Below are 16,094 nucleotides of genomic sequence, written 5' to 3'. Positions count from 1 at the left end.
TGCATCTACTTTAGAAATATGCAGTTTGACACCATCTTAACTGCCAGAATTCTTGTATTTGTAGTTTTGTAAGGCACCAGCATTCTTTGGCAGCACAGGCTAAAAACCTTGTAAAACTACAAATCCCAGGATTACAAATCCCAGAATGGAACTACAAAATTTCATTATATCTGCAGTGTACATGCACCCATGTTGTCATGCTGAATTGCACTGTGTCTTGGGTGTGCATGTGTGCATTGTGTGCCTTCAAGTAATTTCTTATGGCGACTCTATGGAGTTTATCACACTGGGGCTAATATTGGCATTAAAGAGAGATTAAAGTGCATTAAAAGAATCTTGCAAATAAAGTAAAAATGGCAAGTAATCGCACGAAAGATTGTCACGTGCAATTGTGCAAATAAAGTGATATCAAAAATGCATTGTTGCCGAAATCTTGAAAGTAAAAATATGTGTTTTAATGTTTCTTTGTGACCACTTTAATAGCGTGTTTTGTGCAACATCGTGTGAAATCGTTTCATGTAATTACGCGATTTCCCTGGGATATTCCCGGGATAAACTCCCAATGTCCTTCGTGTGATAAACTCGTAAGACTCTATCATGGTTTTTTGTGACATGATGTGTTCAGAAGAGGTGTGCCAGTGTCTTTCCCTGAAGCTGAGAGAATGTGACTTGCCCAAGGTCACCCAGTGGGTTTCTACAGTCAAATGGGAATCAAACTCTGGTTCAGCATTCAAGCCATTACAGAACACAGGCCAAGGGTGGAATCTAACATACTGCTTTCTCTCTGGCCTTTTTTATAGGACTACAAATGGGCTTGGTTTTATGTATTCCACTCTACATTTCTAATACAAATTCAAGACCTGCCGGAATGCTCTACTTGCAAATACTGAGTGCTAAGAGCAATGTTCTTCACATGCACACAGAGGTCTTTTTTTATTGGGAGGGGGGATAATTTCTGCTTTGAATTAAAATCTCTGTATGCCCTGGAGCTGCCAGTTTACAAGAGGGAGTGTGGGAATCTACAAACTGCAGAGGTTTCAAGATAGGTTCAGGGCAAAAGACAAAATGTGAATGCGCTAAAATCAATGGCTCCCAAACTTTGGCCTTTCAGATATCTTGGATCAAAACCCCTGGAGGACCAAAGTTTGCAAATCACTGCACTAAACCGTAGTCTGAATGTGATAAACTTTATTATTTATTTATGAAATTAATTAAATTAATTAAATCTGCACCCCACCTTTGTCCCAAAATGGGATTCGAAGCAGGTTACTCTCTTTCTTTCAAATATATATATATGTAAGGCTGGTAACTATATATGTGTGTGTATGTATATGTGTGTGTGTGTGTATCTATAGTCCAGCCTAACTTTTATCCAAAACCCCTAGAGGACAAAGTTTGCGAATCACTGCACTAAATCACAGCTTGAATGTGAGAAACTTTTTATTATTTATTTATGTAATTAATTAAATTATTAAATTAATTAAATCTGCACCCCACCTTTGTCCCAAAATGAGATTCGAAACAGGCTACTCTCTTTCTTTCAAATATATATATGTAAGGCAGGTAACTGTCTAATTAACCATTTTGTATGCCGCTCTGAGAGCCTTTCTAGCTGAAGAGCAGGGTATACCCTAAATAATAATAATAATAATAATAATGTGTATATGTATGTGTATATAGTCCAGCTAAACTTTTATCCAAAACCCCTAGAGGACCAAAGTTTGAGAATCGCTGCACTAAATCATAACCTGAATGTGATAAAACTTTTATTATTTATTTAAGAAATTAATTAAATCTGCAACCCACGTTTGTCCCAAAATGGCACTCAAAGCAGGTTACTCTCTTTTTTCATATGTGTGTGTGTGTGTGTGTGTATAAAATATTTAGCTAAATTTTTATCCCAAACCCCTAAAGTACCAGTTTCTGAACCACTGTGCTAAATCATAACCTGAATGTGATAAAAATGTTTATTTATTCATTAACTAATTAATTAACTTGTTAAATTTACACCCCCTTTGTCCCCAAATGGGATCTGAGGCAGGTTACAACATATAAATTATTATATATAAAAATTGTGTGTGTGTGTGTGTGTGTGTGTGTGTGTATATATATACAGTATATATATATATATATTAAAGTCCAGCTAAACTTCTATCCTTTCAGCCAGGCTTTATAATCGATTTGCACAAAGCAGCAGCTGGAGCCAACAACTGGAAGGCAACATTCACACAAAGAGCAGAATGTCTACTTCAGACTGATGTCTACCTCTCCAGATTTAAGAACCCTTTTATTTATTTCATTTCATTTCAAGGCATTTCGCCTTATTATTGGAGGAGGACTGAAAGGCAGAGCACAACAACAACACTGAACCCAGCTGCTGCTGCTGCCACCTCACTGGATTTGAAATAAACCATTGCGCTATGGCGGCGAATCTGATTGGCTGGCAGGAAAACGGCCAAGCGAGGGGAGGGGAGCTTTTCCAACGGTCGCAAGGGAAAGTCTGTCAGTTAAAAAGGCGCATGCGCAGCAAGGTTCCTCCAGGCATATTTTTTAGGCTTTATCTCTATAGTCCAGTGGTTAGACTCAGCTTTAACTGCCAGGGTTCTGTGCTATGGAATTCTGGGATTTGTAGTTCTGCCTTCTCTGGTCCAAAACACATTGCAGAAATAACCCACTTTGAGACAGCTTCAACTGCCCTGGCTCAGTGCTATTAGGGAATCCTGGGAATTGTAGTGTATTGTGACAGAGCCCTCTCTAACAGAGAACGGCTCAATGTCTCTCACACAAGTACACTTCCCAGGATTCCTTAGTACTGAGCCAGGGTTTCAAACCAGGTTATTTCTGCAGGGTGTTTTGGACCAGAGAAGGCAGAACTACAAATCTCAGAATTTCCATAGCATGGAGCCATGGCAGTTAAAGCCGTGTCAAGCTGCATTAATACTGCAGTGTGGCGGCATTGACCCGTTCTCACATCAGACCAAAACACACTGCAGAAATAATTCAGTTTGAGACTGCTTTAACTGCCCTAGCTCAACTGCTCGGGAATCCTGGGAAGTGTAGTTTATTGTGGCACCAGAGCTCTCTCTGACAGAGAAGGCTAGATGTCTCAAAAACTACAGTTCCCAGGATTCCCTAGTACTGAACCAGAGCATTTACAGCGGTCTCAAACTGGATTATTTCTGCAGTGTGTTTTGAGTCATCCCCATCAAAATGTGCTTGAGATGGTTGTAGGACTGAGAAAAGTAACTCCCCTCAGATCTTAAAATCTAAGTCTTCTCATATGGGCAAATGAAGCAGCCTGGTCCTTCAGTATTTTCTTAACTTTTGTTACTGACATATGGCAACCCTAAGGCAAACCTTTCTTGGCAAGTTGCTAGAGGGAGTTTGCCACTGCCATCCTCTGAGGCTGAGAGAGTGTGACTTGCCCAAGGTCACCCAATGTGTTTACATGGTCAAGCCAGGAGCTGAACTCTGGTCTTCAGAGTCATAGTCTTAACGCTCAAACTATCGCCCAAACATCATCATCATCATCCCACCCTTCTCCCAAGACTGGGACTCAGGGCAGTTTACAACATTAAAAAGACAATACAATAACAAAATCCGTGGACGCTCAAGTCCCATTAAATATAATGGCATAGCAAAATGGTGTCCCTTATAAAAAATGGAAAATGAAGGATTGATATTTGAACTTTATACTTTTTTGGAACATTTTCAAACCGTGGATGCTTAAATCCGTGTATAAGAAGGGCCAACTGTAGAAAAAACCCGCAAATGCGGAAGGTTTTTCACACGCATTTCTGCAAAAGAGAAATAACGCACAAATAAAGCGAATGTAAAAGGGGCAAAAATGACACCTTTTTACTTTCAGAACTTCCCAACAGTAAAAAGGTGTCATTTTTGTCCCTTTTACATTCGCTTTATTTTCCCATTATTTCTGTTTTGCAGAGACTTGTGAAAAACCTCCTGTATTTGCAGGGTTTTTCTACTTTAAATCTACTTTAAATCCCATTTTTGAGCGGGATTCCTCTAGTGTGATAAGGTCCTAAATCAGGCAACAGAGAAAAAGAGAAAGAGAAAGGCACTAGCTAGGCAGTAAATTCAGACCTTTGTTGAAGATAGGTATTTCCAAGTAGATGGTTGCTCAAATTCATTGTTGCAAGATGGGCCAAGGTTCAAAATGAGATTAATTAGCAACAAAAAGTATGTCTCTCTTCAGAGCTACTGCGATGGATCTCCAGGGTTACAGGGAAAACAGTGCAGTTATCTCTGGGTAGCAGAGAATGCCTGATAAGAGAACACTCCATTTTGTAGAATGTGATGAAGCAGCTTCACATTATAATGTCCCCCCATTTGCCCATCACACCCCTCCTCCTAATATGGCATTATATGGGATATCCCTCATTAGGAGGAGGAAAAGCTTGTCCTGGCAGCTATTAAAAGGGATGCCCCCTGATTTGAGGACAGGAAAGCCTTTCCTTTTATATAGACTGAACAAGATACCAAACAAACAAGCAAAACAAAAACAGAAAAATCCTGTATTTTGGGTTGTGGGTCCTTCATAAAGACAGAAACATGTCATTGTGTAATGTACGAATATGGACAATACGCAACATTAATGGAGAAACACATGATTATGGTCCAAAACACACTGCAGATATAATCCAGTTTGAGACTGCTTTAACTGCCCTGGCACAGTGCTAGGGATTCTTGGGAATTGTAGTTTATTGTGGCACCAGAGCTCTCTCTGACAGAGAAGGCTAAATGTCTCACAAACACTACAGTTCACAGAATCCCCTAGCAATTGAGTCAGGGCAGTTAAAGCGGCCTCAAACTGGATTGTTTCTGCAGTGTGTTTTGGACAGATTGAGTACGTAGAGAGATCTTGTAGCACCTTTGAGACTAATCGAAAGAAAGAAATTGGCAGCATGAGCTTTCGTAGACTTCAGTCTACATCCTCAGATGCATTTGGGGAATGTATCTAAGAAAGTAGACTGAAGTCTATGAAAGCTCATGCTGCCAATTTCTTTCTTTCAGTTAGTCTTAGAAGTGCTACAAAATCTCTCTACATACTGTTTTCAGAGACTAACATGGCTAGGTCTTTCAATATAGGTTGAGCCTCCCTTATCGGGAATTCTGAAATATTCCAAAATGTCCTCATGGCTGGGTTGAGATAGTGACATCTTTGCTTTCTGATGGTTCAGTGTATACAAACTTTGTTTCATGACCATAACTATTGAAAATATTGTGTGTCAAATTAGCTTGAGGCTATTTTTAATTATGAAACATAAATGAATGTTATGTTTAGACTTGGGTCCCATCTCCAAGATATCTCCTTATGTATTTTCATGTATTCCAATGTCAGAAAAACTCCAAAATTCAAAACACTTTTGGTCCTAAGCATTTTGGGGAAGACTAGAGAGACTCAACCTGTACTTTCATTTGGTGTTGAGGTAGAACACAAATTTGTCAATAATGATTTCCTGATTGTCACTTCTAGAATATGTCATGATTTTTCTACTGTCCCTTATTGCTTTTTTGAAAACCTGGTAACACTAGGTGGTATCAATATGATGGAGAAATATGGGAAACAAGAAATGCAAGACCGGTTTGCTTCCTGAGCCCCTGCACTAGTGACACAAAATGAAGCCCATTTTAGACCTTTGCCTTTCCATACATTTCTCCTGAATCTGTTTCATAACTTACCTTATCCTCTTCCCATGTTTAATCTATAAGGGTGTTTCTAGCTGAGGATTTTAATTGTCCCATCCACCGTCTGGTTTACTGTGTATGTAGGTGAACAAGTCAGCATATCAGAAGAAGACAAACTCAGTAAATTAATTAGATTAGTAAATTAAAGATTGTTTGTGAGTTTTAGGCATACATCTCACCAAGGAGGTAATCCTGAGCATTTCATATCTCTGAGCATGAAAAGGAGATCCAGTTTGTAGTGAGTGCAATTTTCAAGCATCTATCTTTATTTGTCTGTGGCTTTACTTCAAAGGCTAACTGCTCTCAAAAGGGAATGTGGTAGCGAAGTAAAACAGGATTGCAAATTATGATTCTTTAATTATGTTCCCAGCTTTAGATTGGAATCTTTACAATTAACCAAGTAATTGGATATTTTTTCTGTGAGCCTTCCCAATAGCTGGTTATATACTGCAATGGTCCTACTTACTACAGCTGAACTGAAGAATTAAAAAAATACAATCTGAACATCCTATGTATGCATGTTTACCTAAAATTTAGTTCCACTGATTTTATGAAATTCATTCCTATGTGTGAATATGATTTCAATCTGAATTTTCTACGTTTCATCCCTTGACTAAAATTTGCAGCCTGATATTCAACTGAACCTAAAGAAACTGGGTAGTTCACTTGCTGTGAACTCACCAAAAATGGATTCTGCTTTTTTTGTAAAGCCAATATGTATTATACAAGGTTATTATTATAATAGACAAACTATTAGGACAGCAATTGATTATGCTTCCAGTTTAAAGGAGAGCAGCCATGCCAGTCTATAGCAGAAAAAAGTCATTGTGACTTACGTATAAAATATGGAGATCCCAAATACAATATGGGATATGCAGAGTATACTAACAATCACCATAAGTCAGAAATGACTTGAAGACACACAATAGCAAAAAATCAGATGGTACCATGTGCACCTGGATAGAAACACTCCAGAGAGGGATTTTAGCTCAACAGCAGAGCACATACAAGAGGATCCCGGACGGTTCATTTCTTATCTCTAGGTAAAAGAACAGATAGACACAAAACCTGCCCATTCACAGCCTACCTGCCTTTGGGAAGCAGATAAGACACATCTGAATGGAGAAGGAAGCTGAATTGTATTATCAGGAGGCACCTCCTTGTGAATGGCTTCTCTTGTGCTTTTGGAGTTGTAATTTTTGTTTGCAGGCAGTTATAAACAGATATTGTTGGCCCACACAAATGTTTCCTTGGTCTATAGCTTGTTCCCTTATAGTCATGAGGCCATGTAAACACACAAACTTGTGTTTCTTTCTTCTTAACTTTCTTCAGTTTGAAATTTTGTTATTGTTAGACTTGCTCTACTCCTCTAACTGGTGAGACATGCCAGGCAGGCACTACTTACCTGGGTTTGGATTGCCTTGGAATGAGGTTACTAGAAGCTGATGACATTTTGTAATACTGGAGTTCACTTACTAACATGGGTGGAGGAATAGCTTAATTCTTCTGACAGGAAGCCAAATCTGTTGCTTCACACCAGATCTTGATAGCCTTTCTAGAGTTTACTCCCTTTTTGTGTCTTTCCTAGGGTGGCCCCATGAAAATGAGGACTGGGAATCTGTATCTTTAATGGCTGTGCAGAAGTGGGAATTACATAAGAGTTCACAGTTGCTGAAATTTCCTCTTCATTGTTGTTAATTGCTTTCAGGTCAACCTCAAGCTATGGTGACCCTATGAATGAAAGACCTCCAAGCCACGCTATCCTCAGCCGCCCTACTCAGCTCTTTCAGATTCATGACCATTACTTCTCAGCGTCTAATAACCAGGAATGCTGTCTTCTAGCCTTTTCTAGTGAGACCATTCTTCTCACGACTACGGCTGTATCCACACTGCAGAAATAATCCAGTTTGGCCCCACTTTAACTGCTATGGAATTCTGGGAACCATAGTTCTGTGGGTCATTTAGCCTTCTCTGCCAGAGAGCTTTGGTGCCAAAACATACTTCAGTCCTCAGAGTTCTATAGCTCTGAACCATGGTAGTTAAAGTGGTATCAAACTGGATTACTTAAGCAGTGTGGATGCAGCCTACACAACTATTAAAAGTGAAAGGATCCCTGTCTGCTGTTTCAGTGTGCCATCCTGTATCATCTCTTACTTGAAAACAATAAGAGATGTCTCCCAAAATACTTCCATTGATTTTTCTACTCACACTTACTGACTTGCCTCGTCCGCATGGGCTGAAACTGGATTATTTCTGCAGTGTGTTTTGGACCTAAGTAGCTGATAAAAAAATACTGGCCCTTGTTTGGATTTATTCAGTTGGCTATTAGCCATCTTGGTTGTTAGCCATGGAAAGTTGCTTGTATTTCCCTAGTCCTCTACATATATTGTTCAGGATAAGTTTCCAAAACAATGAAAACTCATAGAAACACATATGTATATGCACACGTACTTATGAAAGGCAGCGGTGGAAAGAAAGCAGCTGTTTACTTATGTGTTGATTATTGTTGTCCTATTTTTCCCCTTTAGATCTGGATGTGTATCATTTTTTACAAGGGAGTATGCAAAACTTCTGCAGGACTGAAGATGGAAAAAATGAAGATGATAAAAATAATGCTGAAACAAAAGATTAACAGCATGGCAAGAGTTGCATTACTTGTTGTCCCAAATTACATCACAAACAGGATCTCTGACACTTATGTAACCAAATTCCATGAAGCAATTTTAATGGCCATGTATGCACTATTTTGGAGCAGTGTGGTCTATCTCCTTAACAAAAGCAATCTATGAAGAAACCTAAACAAAGGGTTTCTTTCTTCCCTTTCCTTTTCTTCTCTCAAAAACTTCCAAAGACCCTGAAAGTTATGAGAGACTTAGGAGTTTATCACACAAAGGAGATCGGGAGTTTATCCTAAGAATATCCTGGAAAATTTGCAGAATTACACGAAATGATTTCACACAACGCCGAACAAAACCCACCATTAAAGTGGTCACAAAGAAGCATTAACTCACATCTTTTAACTTTCAGGATTTCAGTGACAATGCATTTCCGATATCCCTTTATTTGTGCAATTGCATGTGATAATCATTCGCACAACTACTTGCCATTTTCGCTTTATTTGCGGGATGCTTTAAATGCGCTTTAATTTCTCTTTAATGCTGAAATTAGCTCCAGTGTGATAAACTTCTTACTTGTTTTGCCAGAGAGAGTAATGCAATCTCTCTCAGTAGCACAAGTTCTTGCTGTTTTCTTCCACCAGGGAGTATTTGCCCTCCTGCTCTTAGAAAGTTTGGCACCATGCCACCCTCCACACATAGCACAAAACAACTCCAAAAATGATACTTGTGCAAGTCTATTTCATCAGAGCTATAATCATGTAACAATAATTTTTTAAAAATCAATAGGCATACACCATGAATAGTAAAAATTAACCAAATGAACTTACATTTTAGGGATGTTGAGAATAACTTGTTCTGCCAGGTAACAATTTCTGAAAGCAATTTAATTACGGGGCTGGCTGCTGAGAGCCAGAAGCAGAGCAAATTTAGATCCACCAAATGCATTCATTTGCATTTTTTAAAAGAGCAAATGCTACATATACACAACTTACAAGGACTGGAAAATGTAAAATATAGAACTCTTTAGAGTGCATGCCCACCAACGATCCTGTTTTGTCAAGGACAGTCCCAGTTAATCTTCTGTCATGTAACTTTTTCAGATGGTTTCAAAATATTCCAGTCTCATTTTTCTTCCCTGTCTATGTCCTTGGCTTACTTCAATTGCTGCAAATTGAGTTCAAAGTGCAAAAGTAGTGTATAGACACTTTGCTTAGAGGGAGGGAGAGAGGAAGGGGCAGAATCTTGCCTTTCCCAGTAGCCTCAGGCTAAAGCAAACTGCTGCACTGTATCCTAGTTTGTCAGTTCTTCCTTATTAATAAAAACTTTTACTATCTTGGCCACACTCTGATATTACAAAGGTAAGATCATAGACAAGTTGAATGCTGGGAGAGCAGGGTTCAAATTCCTGGTTTACCATAGAAACCCACTGAACGGCTTTGGGCAAGTCACACACTCTCAGCCAAAGCAATGGCAAAACACTTCTGAATAAATTTTGCCAAGAAAACCTTGTGTTAGGTTCATCTTAGGGTTGTCAAAAACTGGAAGTGGCTTGAAAAACAAACAACCTTCCAAGTGCTGTCTGTTAACTATCTATTTATCTGTCTATCATCTATCTATCTATCTGTCTGTGTCTGTCTGTCTGTCTGTCTGTGTCTATCTATCTCCTCCGATGGGTAACTCTTAGGAGTTTTTTGTGGGTTTTTCGGGCTATGTGGCCATGTTCTAGAAGAGTTTATTCCTGATGTTTCGCCGACATCTGTGGCTGCCATCTTCAGAGAATGCTGGCATGGAAGAGAATTGGGTATATGTGTGTGTGTGTGTGTGTGTGTGTGTGTGGCATTTATACCCTGCTCTTCAGCCCTAAAGGTTCTCAGAGCAGCTTACAGATGGTTATTCAGATGATTGCCTGCCCTCCTGTGTACAGTATACACACACACACACACACACACACACACACACACACACCCAACTCTCTTCCATGCCAGCATTCTCTGAAGATGCCAGCCACAGATGCAGGTGAAACATCAAGAATAAACTTTTCTAGAACATGGCCACATAGCCCAAAAAATCCACAAAAAACTGGATGCCGGCCATGAAAGCCTTCGACTTCACTCTTAGGAGTTTATCACATTGGGATTTTCCCATGCAGAAACGGGATTTAAAACAGGGAAATCTCACAAAAGTGGGATGTTTCTAACATGATGTCGTGGGCACTGAGCATTAACGTGAAAATAAACCGCATAGAAAGTGGACAAAATTGGGTGCTTTTTAATTTTGGGATTCTCCCAAAAGTAAAAAATGGCCGATTTTGTCCATTTTCTGTGTGGTTTATTTTCACGTTAATGTTAAATGCCCCTCATGAGTGTGAAAACGATCTCGCTTTTGTGGGATTTTCCTAGATTCAAATCCTGTTTATGCTCAGGATTTAGGCACTTAGCGTTCTGTGTGATAAACTTCTTAGTGCTACCATTCAAAACGTTTGGTGCATCTTTCTCTCCTTAGAGGGTTTCCAGACATAAGGGTTTTCACCATAGCAGTTAAAAGGCACTATGCTGTTACGCTATCTTTTTCTCCTTAACCAGTGGCAGCTAATAGAACCCATGCTAGTGGGTCAGTGAATCCACCCCAGGTTTTATTCTGAATTTTAAAGGGGTTATCCAAGGTTTTGAATCTATTTTGTGGGTAAGGGGCAGAATGGAAGAAGTTGTAGAAAAACAATGGGGGACTATGAGGGGAGGAATACATTTTGTGAAGTCCTAATAAAATTCAATGGATGAGGCACAGTAGTGGTATAAGAAAAAACTCACCTGGAACTATTCCTAATGGGTTTTCTGTGATAAGAAAAAAGATGGCAGAAATGATAGGAAAACAAGGGAGGGTTACAAACAAAATAAGGTGAATGAGGCAGGGAGATTCCATAATAAATTCTGTGAATGAGGCAGGGAGATTCCATAATAAAAGACATGTCTGGAAGCACCCACAAATCTGACTCCATGAGAAGGGGTAGCATAGCACTTTATCTCTTTGAATGTATTGACAGGAAAATATGCAACTGAGACAAGGCGGGAGAAGTTGTTACTGCTAGGTAGATGACACTTTCATACCTGCCACCATTTCACAGATGAAAATTAGGGCACACGTGGGCAGCCAACATGAGAATGGGATCAAGATGGCAAAGGTTATTAATGAGGAAGAACACAGAAGCGAGAAAAGGCACCATAGCATATGTCGTCTCATCAGTGGAAATCATGCAACCATCCAGATGTTGCTGGACTTCATCCAATAGCATTCTCCACCATCTGCAATGCTCTCTAGGGTTAGTAAAGTTGCAGTTCAGCAACATCTATAACCTTCATGCTTTCTATTCAAACAACTACTCCACCCTGGTTCTCAGGGAAGGCATTAAATGCTATAAATGAATGTCTTTTAAAGACTAACCCCACTGAGTGAGACTTGAGCACTAATATTTATAAAGTAATCTTCATAGAGGTGTGTTGGCTAGTGTCACCAATATTCCAGGATAAGTTGAATCCCACTATGGGAGAAATGCAGGATATAAATCCTTGAAATAAAATAAAATAAACACATCTTTCAGGATGCATGAAATGGATTTCTGTATTCATCATTCTCTTGGTTCCACCTATATTTTTATAACCGCACATTAATTGGGCTGTTGGATACTTATGCAATGTCAGAAGGGCATAATTATGTAAGTAGCAAGCAAGAGAGGACACTAGGAAAGAAAGAAAAAAAATACTATTCCTTTTTGACACTGTGATGATGTTCACCTTGTGAGATTTACATACACAATCCACAGTTTCCAGGAAGTCTATGGTGTCTCACCTCTGAATAAAATTAGGCCGCAATTTGAACAAAGCCACCTAATACTGAGTCACACCATTATTCTTGTCTGTTTTATTTATTAATTAGGCTTGCCAGGATGAAAATGAGATAGTTCCTGCGTCTTTAATGGTTGTACAGAAGACAGAAGGTCCGTTGGTGTTGCTTGTTGTGTGATTAACAACATCTGCTGAAATTCCTTCGTCTATGCAGCCACTAAAAGTCCAGGAGCCATCTCCAATTTTCACTCTGGGATCTCTAATATCTGACCACTGTCTGGGCACCAGATCCTGTCTAATTTTTAAGCGGGGCCAGGTCTGGTAAGTACTTAGAAGGGACATCATCAGGGAATACTTGATGCTGTAGGCTACATTTCAGAGAAAGGAAATGATAATTCCTTGTCTAGGAAAGCCCCATGAAATTCATAGGATTGCATAAGTTGATAGGTGACTTGACGCATATTTCAAACACTATACAGTTAAAACACAGGAGCATATGAAGACCTCTGACTTTATCAGACCAATGGCTTATCTAATCCAGCACTCTGTTTCCACAGCAATCAATTCCTAGAGAAGGCCGCAGGCAGGAGATGGGTGGAATAGTCTTTTCCCACTTGTTCAACAACTGCCTGAAAGGCATACTGATGTAGCATGCAGTTGTCATAAGGATGGAAAGTTGTTGGTCATCTTCCCCTCTGTGAATTTGACAAATGCAGCATGTTGGTGGCCATTACTTTATCTTGTAGTGAACCTATGAAAATAGCCAAGCTGTATTTTGTAGCTGGCACACTTCAAATTTGCAGAGAGGAACAAAGAATTCAACTGGTGGGCAGAAACTGAAATCTCAGTCTTGCCACATCCCTGGAGTAGGTGTGGAGCTATAGAAGTCCTAAACCTGATTAGAAAGGTACACACAACACAAGGGGGTTGTTCCCACTTAAGATTTGAAACGATTTAAAATACAACGTTTTTAATAAAATCGATTCAAAATAACACTGTTCTTATCCCGCTATCCGAATCGCTTTGTTCATCATTCCCATCTGGTTATTTAAATCGAAGTTTTTACCTGCAAGCGTTCCTACTTGGCATGAAATCGGTGTTTAAATAAAGCGATTCTTCTCCTCCATACCTTATTTGGAGCTGTCAATCAATAGTATGTCAGAATGACGTAACGTTAATCCGGAATATTTGGAAGCGATTTATCTTTTGGCATCGTTTCCATTTCATTGACAGCCAGGGAGAATCCCTTCAGAGAGCACAGAGATCAATGGGAGAGGCTTCTGGCAAAAAGCGAAGCTCTTTCCAGAGGAACTATGGGATAAGTTTTGGAGGGCAGCATCCTGTCTCCCAAGACAGCCAGGGAGAATCCCTTCAGAGAGCACAGAGATCAATGGGAGAGGCTTCTGGCAAAAAGCGAAGCTCTTTCCAGAGGAACTATGGGATAGGTTTTGGAGGGCAGCATCCTGTCTCCCAAGACAGCCAGGGAGAATCCCTTCAGAGAGCACAGAGATCAATGAAGGAGGCTGCTGGAAAAGCAGGGAGGGAGCACTCTTCCCAAAGATTCTCTTTCCAGGGTTGGAGGAGAAGGCAGATTCCATTTGAGAAATGGAGGGAGAAAGGCTCTATCCCCCCCCCCCCCCATTGATCAGAGCCCTTCCTTGCCTGGGCGAGATCAGATGCCTCCTCGCGAGGAGCTTTCCCTTCCCTGCCTGGGCGAGATCAGTGCCCAAGCGGGCAGGGAATGCCTCTTTGAGAGGAGCCTTCCCTTCCTGCCTCTCCTCCGTTAGAAATGGGCTCTCCCCACACAGAGGGGAGGTTGCAATCCACCGGGGGAAGCCTTGTACTCCTTTGGCAGATGCAGGCGCTTGAGCAGCCGGGACTTCAGGCGCTTAAAGCGCTGAAGAGATTAAGCGCCTGTAAACCATTAAAAAATAAATTAAAAAAATCCTTATCTCTTATTGAAAGACCACAGCAGACAAAGGGGTGAGGGAAGCAAAAATGGCGACAGCCAGACGGATGGGGACAGAAAGGGCAACTCCCCCAAGGACAGCCCCATCGCACTCCGCTCCTCCCATTCATCTAACGCAATTTCAAAGGCTGTCGTTCCTATTTAAATGCTCCGGTTCCTAAATCGAATCAATGGAAAAACGTAGGTCAGACCCTAGTGTTTTTTTAGCACGCGTTAAATGAGGAAAACTCGAATCAAAATTTTATTCCACTCTACAATTCGATTTGTAGTGGAGACGATTGCGGGTTGCTCTAGAACCGTTCTAGGTTTAAATCGGATCCTAATAGGAACGCCACTCCTTGGATTCGATTCAGAATGCGGGGTTTCACCTAGTGAGAACAACCCCAAGAAACTTTTATCAACGGGACTACCCTGCTTTAAGCATCTCCGTAGCTTCAAGGCAGGATGGAACAACTTAATTAGAAATCTACAGTTTATAAACTCTAAAAAGTTATACAGCTACTATTCTATCTGTGCATGCCCTAACTTGCATAATAAGCATTTCAGCTTGATAGACTCGCTTATCACTAATGGTTTATCTTGTCTACATGTTTCAGGTTGCACAGGCAGCCACTGAGACGAATATAAGAACAAGATGCCCTTGATAGGTTCAGACATTTGGCTATAACTTCTTAGCCTAATCCACAATTCCCCACCCCCCCTCCAGAGTTTAGAAACCTCAAAGTTAACATATTCCAGGAGCTAGTGCACTTCAAATGGTTCCTAAATGCAAAACAGTTTATGAGCTTATCGTTTGGTTTATTAATTCAGCTTACCTCTCCCAGTTTAAATTTCAGTTTGGGCTGCATCCTGATCTTATCAAAAGGTTTTTGCTCCTGAATTTGCTGCCCGAATAGAGCCTGGGTGCATATCTGCTTCCAGGAGCGTCCTGGCGGCCTTTTTCTTAACCCAGAAAACTCCCTCATCTGAAAAGAGCCGCGCGGAGCACTCTTAGAAGCAGGGGTGCACCCAGGATGTATTTTGGTGGCAAATTTGGCAGCAAAAACTTTCTGATAAAGTCAGGATGCAGCCCAAATTGAAATTTAAATTGGGAGAGATAAGACAAATTAATAAGCTCCTTAGTTTAGGCTAAGCGGTGAATAAAAACTTAAGGCTTTCATAACTAATACAGCTAAATAAGAAATAAGGGTATACCTTGCTAATATGGCAGGTTAGGTTCCAGACTACTGCTGTAAAGGGACTATAGTTTTAAAAACCAATCACAGCCTTTTTTTCACTTGTCAGTGCATAGAATTGAAAAGCATTGTATTAGTGAAGCACTCTAAAGTGAGATACGCCAGTGCAGAAAACAGGAGGCCACAATGCCAACAACCAAGAGGATAACTGGCTTCTCAGGGAAGGGAATCCCACAAACTAGTTGCTGTAAAAGGACTATGGTAGCAGTTCTCCAGATTCCTTGAGGCTTTTCTCAGTTCTGTTACTTGTTCTATCTTGCATCAGGATGGTGATGCTGCCTGTGCCACTCTCCTATACCACTCTGGAAGTGGTATAGTGGTAACATCCAAAGTGCAAGCCCTTACCCAGGACAGCTGCTACAGTAATGTTCTCACAGAGAGTCCAAAACTATGGGTAGCTGTCTGGATCAAGAACACTTTCTTAGCAGTTTTAATCTTTACCATGAAGAGGTCATTTGCTAAGCCACCCGCACATACTTTGAAGTACAACATGAATCGCTCATAAGTTATGACCATATGTCATAACCATATGTCATTATTGGGGAAAAACAGGATCCCCGCTATGGGTAATGCAGCCAAGCTCAGAGGGAAGCAAGGAGTCAAAGGAGGATGGCAGGAGAATTCATACTTCTTGCTAATAAAAAACAAACAACTACATGTTCAACATTGGAGCCTGGCCCAACTGGACTCCTGCCCTTCTAGAACTGGAAGGAACTGTTGGGTG

General features: G+C 40.4%; 1 protein-coding gene across 4 annotated transcripts in view; it reads right to left on the bottom strand.

Moving 5' to 3' along the window:
• Positions 1-4,328, bottom strand: part of LOC149321102 (inactive serine/threonine-protein kinase TEX14-like) — a 31,762-nt gene extending 27,434 nt beyond the window's left edge. Inside the window, exon 1 of one of the 4 annotated variants that reach the window (XM_089515619.1) lies at positions 4,105-4,328. In XM_089515619.1, the coding sequence (XP_089371745.1) occupies positions 4,105-4,151 (47 nt within the window). In that variant the 5' untranslated portion in view covers positions 4,152-4,328. The other 3 variants (XM_089515590.1, XM_089515609.1, XM_089515600.1) reach the window with 3 other exon arrangements.
• Positions 4,329-16,094: the final 11,766 nt, after the last annotated feature.

The sequence above is a fragment of the Sceloporus occidentalis genome, unplaced genomic scaffold (assembly GCF_023333645.1).
Source record: "Sceloporus occidentalis isolate IW3139 unplaced genomic scaffold, rSceOcc1.0.p SCAF_1, whole genome shotgun sequence".
Classification (NCBI taxonomy): Eukaryota; Metazoa; Chordata; class Lepidosauria; order Squamata; family Phrynosomatidae; genus Sceloporus; species Sceloporus occidentalis.
Note: the sequence above shows the minus strand (reverse complement) of the source record. Positions and strands in the feature narration are given on the sequence as shown.